We start from the raw sequence: 17,242 nt of genomic DNA, 5'->3' as shown, positions 1-17,242 counted from the left end.
CTTCAAACAATATAAAATGCTATATGAGAAATAAGCCCGTATGATCTGATAATCTCTGCTTCTATGATTGTGTGCAGATATATTGACACACACATGCACACATCCCTCTGTATGTGTGTATATATACGTGTATGACTACATCTTCTGGGAAATGGACTTGATGATCTTAAAGGTCTTTTCCAACCAAAACGATTCTATGAAATTAAAGCATCAGAACTCAAATTCTCCAGCTTCTGCCAGCTTCCTTTGACTATTTTAAGAGGTATCTTCAATTGTTAGGGAAAAAAACACACCCGACAATGGAAAAGTAAGGTACTTGCATCTGTCCTTAAAGTTTTTATTGCTGCCAATGTAAGTCATGCTGTGCTGCAGAGGCCTACCTACTCAAAGCAGTGATCAATAGAACTAGGCTTAGAATGTATACAGGCAGACTTGGAGATTATTTGCAGCATTGTGATGTGAAAAGCCTACCTTTTAATGCTTTTGAAGGATTAAAAAAGAATCTAAAAGCATACTCCTTTTTTTCATTATGTCTTCTATTACCTGGAATGAACAGGAAAGCAGGAAACACTTATCAAACCATTAAAAAAATTCTTAATCGTGTCGTGCATCTCAGTAGGCCAGAAAATACTGCAGTTATCAAAAGTCCTCCTGTTTCTCTTCAATGGTTATCACAGATTAATCAATTTCACTTCTGTGAAATTAGACTTAATTGTAGGTTCACAATGAACATCATCACTGCAACTTTAAGCAACTAGCAACCACGATATGATCGTGAATGAAATGTCAGTTTTAACATTTCCTAATATATGATTGGATTTTGTTCAGAAAATTGCATTTGGCAATTTGTTCAGAAACTTTGCTGAGAATTCTGTCCTTTTGGAATTGTCCTTCTGTTCAATTTTAGCTCATACATAAGCTTTTCTGTGAGATGGACTCAATATTTCCATTTAGAAAATTCTCATTTTACTGGCACCAATACTTTTATTTTGCTCAGATAAACAATGCATGGACCAGAGGAGCTTTTTTCTCACCTTCATTAGTACTATTTTGCAAGTCCTTTTCTTCACCTTCATATGATCCTTGAGTCTCAAGTCACTCATTAGAGAGACTGGCAGCCTACACGGTTCCATGCTTGAGTTAATACCTTTCCAATAAGCTCTCCCAGGTTGTGGAGTATCTATGCTCATGTACTGAGTTTTGATCGCTTCCCCAAAGCCCAAGAAATTGAAGGAAAATATTAATTCTGATTTTATTTTTTTATATCTGTTTATCTATCTTTGGTCTTCAGTTGGAAGACAAAAACAGACAGCTGCAAGAGCGTCTAGAGCTGGCTGAGCAGAAGCTGCAGCAGACAATGAGGAAGGCTGAAACCTTACCCGAAGTGGAGGCTGAACTGGCTCAGAGAATTGCAGCTCTGACTAAGGTACTGCCCTGAGATTCAGAAGCCCCATTATTTAATGTTGATTTGCATCCCGATTCCTCACCTCAAGGACAAAACAAAAGTAGTATCAAGCTGATTTGAAAGAAGAAAATGTTTCCTGATAAGTATGTGCCACAAGTTAAACCAGGAATGGTCTCAATGCCATGTTTGTAATTCTTAGCATTTTGGTAATAGGAAAAGTAGTTATCTGTAAGTTAGCCTAGACTATATTTACAAAGGAGTCATATATTTCCAATACAAGTGAGCATTACTTATCCTAGGTGGATTCATTTTACAGCATAAGAGTTTCTTATTTAAGGGGAGAGGGGTGGGGGTAAGTCCCATTCCTACACTTACGTAGTTCTTCTGTATGTTTTCATACACTATGTATGTAAAGCAATAATTATTTTCACTCCAGTAAGTACTGTAAAATCAAATCTTAGTGGCAGCTGGGATCATTTGTACAGCACAAATGAAGACTACGTGCATACATACAAGGTTTGTTTTGAATGATTCTTTATGTCATATATCTGCACAGACAAATGTGAAACCCTGAGAGGACTTCAAACTGTTTTTTCTGATAACTTTATTATATGGCAGCTTTCTTGCAGAAAAATAAGAAGAGAAAAATAAATTTTCAGTAGTATGGTTTTCATAATTGACCTCTAATACTTTCAGGTGTGTATGTAGTTACTACAACTCAGGTGTTATCAGCTTCATAAAGACATATAATGATAATATGTCTTCTTTGTCTCTTAAAATCAGACAAATAAAGAAAAATACATTTAAGAGACTCTATTACATATCATTCTGATTTATCTAAGCTTTCCTTTCTCTATTGCCAAGGAATGTTTCTAGCTATTTATGTGCCTAGCCATTTTTAAATTTGATGGACTTTTATCAGTTCTCATGGTTTTCTATTTATAGCGAGCCTTAAGTGCTGAGCAGCTTATTAATAAAGTCTGATTTTTAAGTAATTTAGTTAAGAAGTAGAAAGAAAGAGAGGCTTTTTGGGGATTTGGGTTGGGTCTTTTTTTTATTTTATTAAGGCAAGATCATTATTCAGTAATCAAAGTTTTGTGCTGTCCACTTTAGGCTTATATGAATGGGTGGGAATCTGAAAGAGAAACTGAAAATGGTGGAAAAAGAGAAGAATCAGCAAAAAGAGAGCTACATGAAATACCAAACAAATATCACTGCATTTTAATAAAAGCTCAGGTGCACATAAGAGCAATCCATTGGCATTTTAACTTTTTTTTTCAGTTGTTTCTGATTCAACAAACAATCACATATTCTAATGCCCTCAGTAGCTTAAAAATATTGTTTTCTATTTTAAGAGGATTTTTCCTGAATAATTTCTCCAGCAATTAGGCACCAGTAAGTATTTTGCAGTCTCGAGCATGTCTTTTCTTGCAACTGCATTTTTCCTTGAACATATATTAATGGCAAATATTGTAAGAAGAAATCCCATTTCAACCATGCAGAGCACTCAAGGACTTCCATGAGATACTGTTGTTATTGTGACCATAAAGCTGAAGTACACATCTCGGTTTGTCTTTTTACATTATTTCATGGATGCGGTTAGAGAGCTGTGAACAGAGCTGACACTCCACCCCATTTCACTTTGATGTACTTTGATAAAGTTTTTGCCAAGCGGGAAGCTCTAGGAAGTGTACTAGACTGTAATGCCAGTTCTGTTCCTTTCTCTGTGATTACATGAAAAACTGGAGAAATGTATTTTATTTAAGAGTATGCCCTCTTGGAATACATGACATGAAGAAGAATGTCAGAATTTTGGCCAATAGGCCAAATAAGCCTGTGTTTTATATATATCTTGTATACAACATCTTTGCAAACTGTAGAGCTTATTAAAGTGCTGGTTTGACAGCTCTGAAGTTTAAAGTCCAGTACTTTTCATGGATCACATAAAGGTAGCTTGGGAACCAAGGACAATGCTGTAGTCACTGCAGCTTACTTAAGTAGTTTTAAATTAGCTAGCTGGTGTAGTTACCACACTAGCTATTCAATGAAAGCTGCAATACCTTCCTAAAGGGCTGAATAATGCTTAATTAATTTTCCCTTTGTTGAGCTCTGTGCCAGCATACACGTCGTCAGTAGGGCTGAAATTAACTGACTTCAGACTACCTTAAGTCTGCCTACCTGAGCTACGGTCACTGCATGTCCATGTATACTCAGTAAATGATGAGCCCCCTGAATCAGCTAGTCTTTCTGCACTGCAAAAAAGTCAAAACTGATTCTCTTTTCTTTTGTACTACCTCAAAGTGGCTTCTCTGAGGTTAATGAGGTTACAATCATATGAAAGAGGTGAGTTAAGCCTAATAAGTTTTACATGTTTTTTGAAGGAAAGTAGTATGGGATAACTGGAAGCCACGACTGCTTCACTGTGGGTAAAATATAAAACCAATTATTCACATGTGGAGAAGAAACGGAACATGTTCTGGATTTGGATGTGATTTCCCCCCCAAGTTTAAAATGTGCATGTTACAATTCTGCATTCAATTTATTATACTCTCCCTTATAATAAATCTGGGTTGGGATTCTGCAAAAGAAGGATGTAGAATGAGATCCTTCTATGGTGTCAGTTTTTAAAACAAGTTGTTTTTCTTGTTTTATATATATGGGCTAGTGAATGTCTTTTGCTACTTTTCCATGCCCAAACTAGTTCATAAGGAGTGAACTTCCAAAAGTTTGGACTATTCAGTGAACTCAGATAAGTACCTATAAATTTACCTGAATCATTTGAACTTTTCTTTGGCTTTGTTTTCACTGTGTTCTGCCCATTGGGTGAGCAACTGGAGGGTTAGTCAGCCTGTGGCAGACTAACCTGGAACAGCATGATCCTATGTACTGTGCCGTCCTGCCTGGCCATCGCACTACCTGTCTGGTCATGACAAGTAGCACAGCTCTCGGCATGTATCCCAAGATTTAGACTGCCATGACTCATTGAGCCACCTTGTACTCACTGTCACAGTATTGGTCTGTTTACATGCCCCAGAGAAGAGGCAGTTGGTAGTAGAAAGAACCTCCCTCCAATATTAACTAAACCTTTCTTTATTCTGTAAGATTTTTTTTTTCCCTCAGAAGGGACAGATATTGGAGCATCTAGAATCTTCAGATGGTTGGTCTGTCAAACATGCTTTCTCCTTGCATGTATTCAAGGAGAGGTCTAGTGGAGACAACCAGCATCCGCCTACTTCCATTCACTCACCCATTAGGTGCTTGTGGAACAGAGGTACCATGGCACATCTCTGGTGACAAGACAGTAGTCACCGTTTTACTCCGTCACTTCTGTATGCAGGTCACCAGAAATACCAACAGTGCTTTTTAGCTGCATTAGAGCAGCACTGAGATGGAGGAGAGGAAACCATAATCATAATAAACTACATTTAGCATAGTAACACATTCAGCTTATTTTAAAGGTGATAAAAAGATGACATGAAAGTTGGAGGCAAGTGGGACGCAATGGTTATTTCGTGACAATGTGGAGATTTGTTTTGCATTAAGTAGGGAAGAAGTTGCAAAAAAATGAAAGGGAAGAAAGCAGTTCTCCTCCATAAGTGCATGTGGTTAAGACAGAAACCTCTCTGAGAAGAAGGGAGAGAGAGAGAAGATGATGTGTTAGCCAGAGAAGGAAGTTGATAAATCTGCTTCTGGGAAAAAAAAATATATAATCTTCTATGGGGAGGGAGCCTAAGAAAACTCCACATTTACAACACATTACTGGCTTCTCAAACCACCTCTCTTCTTGTGTTTCCCTTTCCACAGAAGATTTTGTCCTGATAGGAGGAAGAAATGAAAGAAGCATGTTTGGACAGAGCTAAATGGAAGGTGTTCCTTACTAAACCTATGAGGTGTAGAAGGTAGTAGCGAAATGAAGGAGGAGCCAAGAGTGTGTGGATATCTAGTGACTGAAAGGCTGGGTTTCAGAAACAGGGGTGACTTAAGCCGACATATTTTGTCACATTTATAATGGGTTAGAAGTGGACATGTGAACAAGTAGCTGGTAACTGTGGGCTGTTGCGATTCAGTCACCATGATCACCTATTTTCACTTTCAGTTGCATAGCTTGATTCAAGAATGCATTCTTTCTTCTTGAATAACTCACTCATTCAAAGGATAGCCAAAGGAATGTGTGCCATAAGAAGCCAGCAGAAAACCTGGAGACAGCAGGTGTTCAAAAGTCAAAGTCTCAAAACTGTGGAAATTGGCTTGTACTGTTAGAACAGTTTGGATTTGTTCCCTCAGGTCAGCATGAGGAAGAAAAATTATAGCACCTGTACTGTACAGGTGCTTTCTGCATCTGAAATAGGATATTTTTTTTTCAACTAAGATGCAAAGACTTAGAAAATGTGCAGTGCCAACAGTAACAGATGATATGAAAGCAACTTTTTTTTGTGGGTGCATTAGCAGCAGGAGCAGCAGCAGAATTTTAACAGGGTTAGAGAGCAGTAATACAAGTTGCTTTGGTATTCCCTCAAAGAAAAATTTTCCTGTCTGTTACTGGCTTATACTGGCTATTTCTTTGCTATTTCATAGTATACAGATTACAAAGTGAGCATTAACACTCATGCTGGTATCTTGTAGGGGTCAGACATTGTTAGTTTTTTTCCATATATTTTTAATCCAGTCTAAGATACACAGTTTCACAGATCTATTTATAACTGAATGTGCTGGCTAAATGCTTTAAATGCTGGTTGCTGAGTGCCACACCATGTGTCTTACTAATCCTCCTGTACAGAGTACTATCAAACAGGCATGCAAGTCATATATTAAAAAGAATAATGTAGGGTAAGGTCTGCCAAGCAAGTAGTCACGCAAATTCCACTTTAGAAAGTTTTTAACTCAGTTAACTCTTAGCAAAGCAAGCCAGAAGAAATCCAACTTCTGTTTATGAGAGTCCACAGTTGTCGCTTCTCTCTCACGTGTATCTGAAATTCTGCTAACGGCAACATGAGTAACACATGGTGTCTCAGCCTCTGCCTCGTGCCTCAAGCCACGAGGCAGAGACTGAGAGATTCAGTATTTTATGGTAGTCTCCCAAAGAGCCTATGCAGTGGGAATGTCTGGGGCTGACTAACACATGCGGACAACAAAAAAGTGTAGCCACCACAGTGTGTCAAGCCTAACAGTCTGGCCTGGGGAAGTCTGTGCAGGAGGCATTTGCAAATCCATTAGGGAAACAGCTAATTTCTAGGTCCTTTTGTCTGGAAGGGTCTCTTTGAGACCTAGATTGGGGCCTTTCTCAGTGTAAAGGGCAATGAGAGGTGTTGAAACCCTCATTTTGGGAGTGTGTTCCAGCTTGGCACACCAGGAGATGGAGGGGCTGCTCTTTTCTACTGCAGGTCTTTGTCTACAGGTGGGTTTCTGCAAGTGAGAGAAAAAGGGAGTATGTACTTGTGTTTCTGTCTCCCTAACCCTTACAAAGGGCACCCTTTTGATTCATGTCCCTGCTGCAGGGGCTGCTCATGCATTTGGCATGTAAGAACCAGTGGTTAAAATTCCTAAATAGCATTAGAGCCCAGGGCAGGTACTAAGGCTGCACACCTGTGCTTGTCCTCTGCCAGACAAGCAGTTGAGCCTAATTGTTTAATGTCTCAGTCATAAAATAATTTCATTCTCTTAGAGTAATACAGAATAATACTTTAGGAACAAGCAAATTAAATGCACATAAAGGAAACAAAAAATATTCAGATACATTTTAAGTGTGTTGAACAATGACATTTATTTTGATTCTAAGGCATAGTGAATTTTAATTGATTTTAAAGTCTCTATCCTACCAGAGACATGTAAAGGGAGATGAATGTGGAGATCAACTCTCTTTTCTTTTATGCTGGAAAGCAAAGTACAGGTACTCTGAGCCACATTCAGGAAGATTTTTTAACACCATTTTAATATTCTTAGTAAAATAACTGAAAACTGTCATGCAAAAAGATTTATATGTATCTTAAACATACACCTTACTGAATTATTAAAGCAGTAGGAAGTTATGAAAGAACAGAATTAGATACTACAAGAATCTTAAGAGAACATCATGTTCTTTCAAGAATGTTTTCTATTCAGAATGTATTCAAACATTTTTTTCAATAATGTTTTCTATTCAGAAAGAATTCAGATAACAGACATAATTCTGACAATAATTTTATTCCTTCTCCTTTTCCAAATAATAGTTAGGCCTAATGCCACAATTATTTTATGCCTTGAAAAGGCTGCTTTCTGCTAAGGAGTAAGGTATGGCATGATTGGACTGAAAAATCTATTTTTTAGTTTGAAAAATAAATGTAAATGATATAGCTAGCTGGACCAGCTTCTCAAGGACAGGTTATGACAGATGGCACCACATATCAGAGACCCCTTTGAACCTAAAAGTGTTACGTTTGGTTATCTTCATATTTTGCATTGACCTGCAGTTAAGTGTATAGAAGCAGTGAAGATTAAGTAATTTGCTTTTAAAGTTTGCGGTCAGCTAATGAAGCTTCTGAGTAGTTTAATTTTGTAGGATGATACCCCCAATGAGTTCTACATCTCGCTCAATGAAAATGGTTTCAAAAAGAGGTGGAATTTCTTAAGCCTTCTCCATCATCAGCTCAGAGCTTTAATGGTTTCAAATCTTCTCCTGACCCTTGAAGACACATTAAGGAAAGGCCTTGAACCAATAGAGCAGGCAGGACTCAAAAAGGGGAAAACTCTATATTCTACACAGGAGGATAAAGCTTGGTCACTTTGTGGAATCAATACCATGATCTGGTTTTCTGCAATCATGGGGGACTTTGCTTTTTCAACGCTATCTTTCTATTATCCAATTGGGAGAGGGAGCAATGCATTAGCATTTGTGCGCTGAAACAAACTATTATGTAAAACTAAAAGATAAGATAAAGAAAATCATAAAGGGATTGTCACTGGTCCAAATCATAATAAACAGACAAAATAGTTTCAGATAATGAGTAAGTTCAAATACATCACAATATGCCTGCTTCATGATCAGAAATGATAACTGCACTTAGTAAATGAGCTTCGTTACAAAGTATACTGACTTTTCCTTAAATTTTGCAAGAATCTGAGTTTTGTGAATATACCTACTCTGAAAAGAATAGTAGAGATCTTCAAAGTTAAGCATTATTCTTGTGTTTATACAAAGCAGGATTTTCTCATATGGATGTCTTCACATCAAAAGCTGCAGTTTATATTTATAAATCTCTGGATCAACAGGGCTTGTTTTCTGTCCGATCTTTTGGTCCTGATAATACTACTGAGTTTAAGTTAATGGGTAATTTTAAGTTATGATTTACTTTGATATCTACTCCTAATTATTCTGATAAATCATTAGTAGGCAGCAGTATGAAAAACAGTCTCACTAAAAAAATACAGTTGTAAAATTAGTATTTCTTGTACATATTAAAGTTTGCTCATCTAAAGATGGAGTTCAGGATCTCTTTTTAAGAGAGGGTAAATCTGACAGAGTGAAATAGCATTTGACAAGCGCGAGCTAACAACTCAAAGTCATCAGTAGCACTGTCTATACGCCTTATGCACATTCCTGTTTCCATAGCAACAAATCCAATATAGCATTTCCCTTTCTTTAAGGGCTTTTTTTTTCATTTTGAATGATAACATAGACTTGTTTGATATGACAATAACATGAATATTCATGTTTTGCAACAAATGACCTAATTATGGTCAACTTCTGTCAGAAGTAGTAATGAATCTTTGGATGGATTACCATTTCTATACTCAGTAATGACTTCTCATTCCTATTAATGAATTTTTATTTATAGGTTCTTTTATCTGATGACCTTGATCTTCCAGAGGTCCACCAGGGTGGTTCCTTTCAAAGGGATGAAAACTATATTGTTTATTTGTATGAAAGGGTTTATGTAGTGTATTCTAAAATGGAATACTAAAGCTTGAGCCTTGTCTCTTTTGACATTCTTTGTTTTCTAGAAATTAGGGAATGTACCATAACATTACACAGTTCTGTAACCGACTGATCCATTAATTTAGTATTTATGCATTGTTTTCATTCCTAGAAAATGATACAAGAATTATAAAGGACTTTCTGACATTGGCCTCACAGAGTCCTGTTCTGGTGTTTAGTTTGCCATAATACAAAAAAAAAACCATTAGATTAGAGAGTATTGCTTTGAATCCACTCTGTAGTAATATGTCGTCAGCCAGCCATCACTAACCTTTAACTACCATATATAGGTTGATAGCTTTTTTAGCATTCCATTATTTTCAGTTTCTCCACATCAACCGCATCATATTCACCAAGTATCAGTGTAGTTTATTCCATGTAAAAGTCTGTCAGTTAAAAGTATTAAATTTTCAGTCACACTTTTCTTTTAAGCATTCTGTGCTGTGTTCTGTTCAGTGTCAGTGTCTTTAGTTCTGATTTTTCAATTTTGTCCCTCTCCTTTTCCTTGACTTGTTAGTCTGATCCAACCTCTTCTACCTCATCTGATGATTATCAATATGTTATGGAAGCTAAACTACAAGAAATGATCTCCATACGTAGGAAGGTAGTCCTACTGGACTTTACTTTCTATTGCTAAATAGAATCCATCTGATTTGTTTTCATTTTCTTTAACTTTTATATTTTTTTTATTGATAATCAACCATCGTGCAGTTCAGTGCTTCAGGAGCTTACAATTTTACGATGGCAGGTTTGTGTTCAAACCATGCACAGTCTGCATGTTACATTTGGCTGATTTCATTGCTCATAAATAACCAATGTTTTGCTGATGCTTGGATGTAACAGGCCTTTGTAGCTGACACATTTCAAGCAATGCTGTTCAGCTGCCTGTTTAAATAAAGTTTCTTTTCGGAATACTAAGTTTGCAGTTAGTAGTAGCTTGCTTTATGTTTTGTTTAAACCTTAATGAGATAAAAACTTACAAAGCCACTTAAATTACAGAAAGAGTTTTCTATTTTTTTACAGGCAGAAGAAAGACATGGAAACATTGAGGAACGTATGAGACATTTAGAAGCTCAACTTGAAGAGAAGAATCAGGAACTTCAAAGAGTATGTGTATTGCAGACAACTTCTGTGCACTTTTCATCTTTTGATTTGTCAATATAGCACTACATTATGCACTCCAGCACACAAATCTATCTACTGGTAAATGTTTTATTTATAGCAGTGATGGCAGCATCTTCCTGCTTTACTTAACCATCTTAATATACTAGTTTATGTCTAGTTGCAGCTTTCAAAGTATTCTGCTAATGCAAAAATGAATGTGCATTAATCAATAACTGTAATTATGTTTCCTGTGGAATTTCTTTAAATGGCTATAGTTACCATATTTTTTTTTATTTTTTAATGATACAAGTCTGTACTGGTTAATTTTGGACCCTACCAAGCTGTCTCTTCTATTCTACATTAAAGGCAAGACAAAGAGAAAAAATGAATGAGGAGCACAACAAAAGACTATCGGATACTGTAGACAGGCTTTTGACAGAGTCCAATGAGCGTCTGCAGCTACACTTAAAAGAGAGGATGGCAGCACTTGAAGAAAAGGTACAGTGCAAAGGGCGGTGTAAAGTTGAACTTAATAAACATTTCTGTGTGAAACCTGTTCTACTCTTATTGGGATGGAGGCATGATGCTGATTTTGTATTACAAAATATTACCACAAATATGGTCTAACTTAATACATTCAACTCTAAATTCAAGAGTGCGCTCAAGAATCTTTCCAGAACTACTGCAAATTGGATATGCTGAATATTATGAGTCCCTGTTTTATCAGCGGGGAGTCTGATGAAGCGCTTGTAAAGGACCAGTGCATGACACAGTATGAGGCAGTGAGAGAAAGTGGATGAGAACTGAGGAATGGCCATGTATTGGATGTGCTGTCGTTCCCATATTTTAACCTGCTGATGTTAGCTCACTTCCTCTGGGAAGAGTGAAATGCTGTCACCACAGAAGCAGCATCTACCCTCGGAGAGGGAATGTTATTTACAGGTTTTCTGTGATGTGAGACAATGGGCCTGCAAAATTCAAATCCCATGACCTTTATATTCACCCTCCTTAATCCCTCCCTCTTCTACTTATTCACCTTCAGTTTGATCTGAAGAGAATCTTTCAGTGTCTTTCAGAAGGACATTTCAGAACCTCTCAGAGGATGTACTTCTGGTTTATATCACTGAAACAAAATACAGAGCAAGAAATAGGCCTGCCAAAAGAACAACCTGGGAGAAATAGTTGAGTGTGACAGTTGCTCAATTCAAGGAAAATGCAAAGTTTTTGCTGTTCTTGATAGAACATGGTCCTACATGTTTAGATTATTTCCAGTGTTTTAAATTTAATATATACTCAAAATGAAGCATTAAAGGATTTTAATTTTAAAGTCTAGTGAATATGAAGGCTCATTTGTTACTTAAATTTGCTAACTCATACATGGAGCCTAAACGTATATGGTGATATATGATATTTAAGATATGTCTAATTTCTTTCTGATTTATCTGTTTTTTTCCTTCTTTTTATTTCTAGAACGTTTTGATTCAAGAATCTGAAAGTTTCAGGAAAAATCTGGAAGAATCTTTACATGACAAGGTACTATAAAATACTGCAATTTTATCTGTTTTTATCAAAAGTTATACATTTATAATTTGGAAGTATGTATATGGTGTATTAATTGTCCGACTGGCATACAAAATATTCCTGGTGTCAAAGATAATTCCTTTAAACACCCAGATGTCTTAACTAGCCTTTGAGGGCCTCTAACAATTATTCTGAGGTAAGTTCATGGTTGAGATCGTAGCCTCAGGAAGGCAATACTAAAATTCATATTGATTGCACTGGCTCTAGAATTTTTGTTCTATCAGTTTTAATTCTGAAAAACTCTTGTTTAACAGAGATGTATGCATAAGTGGTTACACTTTCATAGTGAAGAATGTAATTGCTTGATTTGATGCAATTCTTCTTAACAGGTACAGTGGCATTATGCTAAATACAGCTGAAAGTGGCCTTTCTTAGTTCATTGCAAATTAACCCCTAATATTGTTTAGTGAATCAGTCAAATTAATTATAAATATTTATTCCAATCCCAAGTGTTAGGATTTTGTTTTGAAGTTATGCTTGCCTTGAGCGCAGTAGGATTCACAAATATATCTGCCTTCAGATTCGTAGAATAATTTTGGAGTGTATCAAATCCATTTAAAAGAGATAAAGAGATTGTATAGAATTTTAAAAACATAGCTCCATTCAATGCTAATATAATTATATCATATGACATCTAAAATCAAGAACTTTGAGAAAAATAACAAAAGAAGTATCTGTTCAAATAAATTGTTATTTTCATCTACATTCTGATAACCTTGTAGAAAGGCAGAGAGATTAAAGTCCCAAAAAGGACCTTGTAGCGCATTTTAAATAAATAAAATTTTTGTGCTGTACTACCACAGTTATAAGGTGATTCAGCTGTCACAAAATCAGGATCATATTTCACCATCAAGTTAGATGACAAAAAGGACATTTCTAAAGCTATGTCAATTGAAACAGAAGTTTCTATCACTTTGCTACAAGAGAATCTAAACCTGAATGATGGATACCAATTTTGTCTGTGTAAATAAGGTATTTTGTCAATGTTATCTCCAACATAACTTTATTGTTTTAACAGTCGAAGTGTTTAAGAGTAGAAGTGAATACAGTGGCTAATTCTTTTTCAGTCTGTTTTCTGGCTTGAATGTACATTACAACTCTTGACAAAGATGAAAAATCTGGTATAAAAATTGACATTTGTATCAAAAGTATTTTTGCAAAGATATTTTTATTTCTTAAATTTATTGATTCTTGCTTAAGGGTGGGAAATGACATAAATAGAACACATCCACTACCACTCTGCAATTGAAGATGAGTCCTTTTCACACACAACCACATACATCTGACTCTAGAACTTCTAAGTTAACACTTTGAAGGGTTTATTTGTCCACTTCGATGAAGAAACTGATGAAGCAATGTCAGATAGATGGACATAACAGCAAATATTAATAATCTCTAAATAACTAGCAAATGTTACAAGAAGAGTGAGCACCAAGTCATCTCAGTAATTCTATTCAATGAAGAAGTAGTGTAAAAATACTGTAATAAGAATTACTGAATCTGGTAGTAATTAAGCACAGATCCCTTTTCTTCCTAGCATTTTGGAATCCTGAACGCTTTAAACTGTAGGAACAGCAGCATTACTTCTTCATCCCATGATGTCTCTTAATTTGTTTTAAAATTCTTTGATATCTTTTCATTTTATTAGTAGACTGTAGTTATTTCTAGAATTTGGGAACAGCACTTTTTTCCGCAGTGGTTGCTGTCAATAGTCTTTTTGTTAGTTGGTTCCAAAAATCCTGGTTTTGTGGCACTGTCATTTTTTACCAGCAGCACCTCATACTGGAGTTTCATCTACTCCCAAGAGCTAGCTGTAAAGCTGCAGTTCAATAAAGCACTTGAAATGTGGTTGCTCTAAGTCTATGTCTCCCTTCGTAAATAAAAAGGCCGGGATGCAATCTCTGTCTCTAAAGGGCAAATGGCATGTCGCATGCTGAACTATGCCTGGCACGGAGACTGCAGTTGGTGCACAAATCAGTGCTGGTTCTTTTCCTGACCCTAGTTGTATAGGAAGAAAGTAAGTTTCAAGTACAAACCTGTCCTGCCATCACTTCCAGCTAGTGGAAGAACACTAAAGAGTGCTATACAACCTCGTCTCGATGCAGGTCTTATTAGCAATAATGAGACTTGAATGAGTTCACTGCCTTCTCTTATTACAGTCAGTGCTACGTTCGGTTTATCTTACTTGTTTAGCTTTATGAGAGCAGTATCTCATAAAGTAAATGTATTTTGTATCACAAGTAAGTATATCTTACTATTCTCATTTCCAGGAAAGACTTGCTGAAGAAATTGAGAAACTGAGATCTGAGCTGGATCAAATGAAATTGAGGGCTGGTTCTTTAATCGAACCCACCTTGTCAAGGTAATATTTAATGATGAAATTTTCCTAACTTTGAGTTGAAATGGAACATAAATATAAGTGTCAAGCCTTTACAACAGGGATGTGTTCAGGCCACGCATAAAAATAGTAATATATTTCTTTAAAAATGTAAAATCTGTGCAATGATTATTACTGTTGCTTTTCACTTTTTTCATAGGTAAACGTGGCCTTATAGCAGTGAGTATGCACTGAAATATTACTGAGGCTAAGGAAAGTCTTTTAAATTATGGGATGTCTTCAAAAGTATATCCCAAATACCCATTTTTTTCCCAGGAAACCTTAAAAATAAAGTTGAAACCATCATCTTTAATGCTGAAACTGATGGGCATATTTATGACCATATTTATTCTATCAATTATGTCTAATAATTATTTTTTTATTAGCAAGAAATAACACAGCTTTGTTTAGTGTGTAGGATAAGACCACCAATCTTCAGCTAAAGATGAAGGCAGTAATTCAGACAGATCTGCCAGTATCATAAGAGGACATTAAACATTGTGCCTCTTTTTGACAGAAAAGCAATATGGGAAAAATAGTGAGAAAGATACCATAAAAATAGTTACTAACAGCTGAAATGAATTTATAATTCTAGAAAGTCCTTCTTGCCTAGAAGTATCCCTCACAATAAAATTGTTACTTTATTGATAATTGTATGCCATGTCCTGTTTTCATAACAAGCAACTTCTAAAACCTGCCAGCCAAAGCTCATGAACCAAGACTAAATTCAGAGCACTATAATTTTTTTGTTTGCATTAGATATTGTCTGCCCATCATTTCCTCAGACACCTAGCTCAGTACCTGGACATGGTTTCTCCCTCAACATTTTATTATCTCTTGGAATAATATTTTTCTATACATGGAGAAGTGCAAATAGCTGACATTCAGAATGTGATGCTTGTAATTGTTCAAATTTTTATTCCTTTGGGAGTGTAAATGTGACTACAGGCACACACAACACTGTTTATTGAGAGTGCTTGCGAGGACACAGACTATTGAACTGCTGCAACAAACAGCAGAGATGTTTTTGGAGCAGCAATCCTTGGTGAACAGCAGCCTTTCTTGCCGCGTAGATGAGTATCATTAGCTCATGCTCTGTAAACAGGAGTCTGATTAGCCCTTGTCAAAGGGCTGCTTGAATTTGATAAGCTGTCTAAATGTCTTGGGAATTCAGCAGGTTCCCCTAAAACAGTATATTTCCCCTCCCATGACCTCACCTCGCGAAGCTGCCAGCCCTCTCAGGAACAGGGAGCTATCAGCATTAATACTTATTGTTCTCAGCCCTGTATTTGTTCAGTTCTGTATTTGCAGGATTTTGTTATTTCAGCAGAATAATGAAGCTGGTCAGCAGATAGATATTTGCTGCCAGAGACTGGAACCTGGGCTGTTTCTTTTTTCCTTCCAAGTTCCTGCACAAGTAACAAGTATTATCAATTTTCAGAGCAAAGCTCTATTACAGCAAATACGGTACAAACGCTGAAAATAAAAAACAGTCACTGCCCTAAATGCTTTACTGTATAACAGATGAGAGACATACAGACAAATTAAACATACAAAACTCCAAAAGATTATTGTCTGGTGCTGTAGAAGGAGGGCTTAGGACATTTGTAGCTCAACTGTTGTCAAGTGTTCTTAGTGGTATAATGAAAAAAGTGAGTTTTAGAGAATTTTTTAAAAGGTAAAATCATAATTTTTCTAATATTACAGAAGTTTCTGCGGGGCATGATGGGAAGCATAAGAGAAGATAAACTAATGGTTGTTCAGAAAAGGACATTTATGACAACCGTATGAGCTCTGATGTATGCTCTACTGAAAACCTAAGTTCTAAAACATTATTCCGTATCTGTGACATTTTTATGTATCTGATTTGATTACTATGGCACATACCCACATTTCAGGAATTCTGGTGCCTCTTTTTTATTATTTATTTTCTTACATTATTTATTTTTTATAAAACAAACTGTATTAGTGCTTGAAATCCTTCTGATATTATTTTAGATTTGTCACAGTACTTATAATACCAGACAGTAATTACGTTTTCTCATTCCACTCTATCAAAGTAGCTTGTAGTACAGGCTTCCATGTTCTTCCATAATCTTTTTGCAATTCCTAATAAACAGGCACCACAGTTGTAATATTTTATCTTTCACTTTTACTTTATTGAAGTGAGTGTTTGAAATTTGACCAATGCTTCAATCTTCCAAGTATGAGTATATTTCAATTCAAATTAAGTTCTTCTGAAGAAAAAATGACTCTGTGTTAAAAACAGACACAGAACTAGAGCTCAGGAAAACAGTCACGCTTACAGCCTGCAGTTTTCAGCATAGGTAGACATGGTTTTCTGAATTCTTTCCTTCATTTTGGAAAGCAGATATTCTCTTACTTAGCTTTTTTATGTCTAGGATTAAAGCCATCATTTTCTTAAACAGTGTTCCTTTCGAAGTGAGGGAAGCATTTAAGAACAAAACTTATTCCTGTTTCTGTTTCCCATAACTGATTACTAACATTGCTGTGAGCCCTGTAAGTAGGTGACCGTAAGCATTTTTCCCAAGTTTAAAAAAAAAAAAAGAAAATATAAGTGCAACATTAAACTCTCATTTTATGCTCTTATAGATAGTGAAGTATGAAATATTTTTTAGGGGTCGCTATAAACAAAAACTTATTTAGTTGTCTTACTAGTAGAGTATTTGTTACATTTCATTTTTCTACTATAATCATGTTATTCATGTATTTTATGTGGAGATTGCTTATGTGGTAAGAACTAGAAATTGTTCAGGTCTCCACTGCTGTAGTTGAGTGCTCAAATGGTTCATGGGCCTTTGCT

At 36.0% G+C, this 17,242-nt stretch overlaps 1 protein-coding gene across 1 annotated transcript in view; it reads left to right on the top strand.

Annotated features, from left to right (window-relative positions):
* Positions 1-17,242, top strand: part of PPFIA2 (PTPRF interacting protein alpha 2) — a 244,068-nt gene that overhangs the window by 175,286 nt on the left and 51,540 nt on the right. Inside the window, exons 8-12 of the mRNA XM_068402092.1 lie at positions 1,292-1,426; positions 10,380-10,463; positions 10,827-10,958; positions 11,931-11,993; positions 14,312-14,403. Of these exons, the coding sequence (XP_068258193.1) occupies positions 1,292-1,426; positions 10,380-10,463; positions 10,827-10,958; positions 11,931-11,993; positions 14,312-14,403 (506 nt within the window). The remainder of the gene's footprint in view (positions 1-1,291; positions 1,427-10,379; positions 10,464-10,826; positions 10,959-11,930; positions 11,994-14,311; positions 14,404-17,242) is intronic.

Source organism: Nyctibius grandis, chromosome 5, assembly GCF_013368605.1.
Source record: "Nyctibius grandis isolate bNycGra1 chromosome 5, bNycGra1.pri, whole genome shotgun sequence".
Classification (NCBI taxonomy): Eukaryota; Metazoa; Chordata; class Aves; order Nyctibiiformes; family Nyctibiidae; genus Nyctibius; species Nyctibius grandis.
The sequence above is the reverse complement of the archived record's forward strand: the minus strand, read 5'-3'. Positions and strand labels throughout refer to the sequence as shown.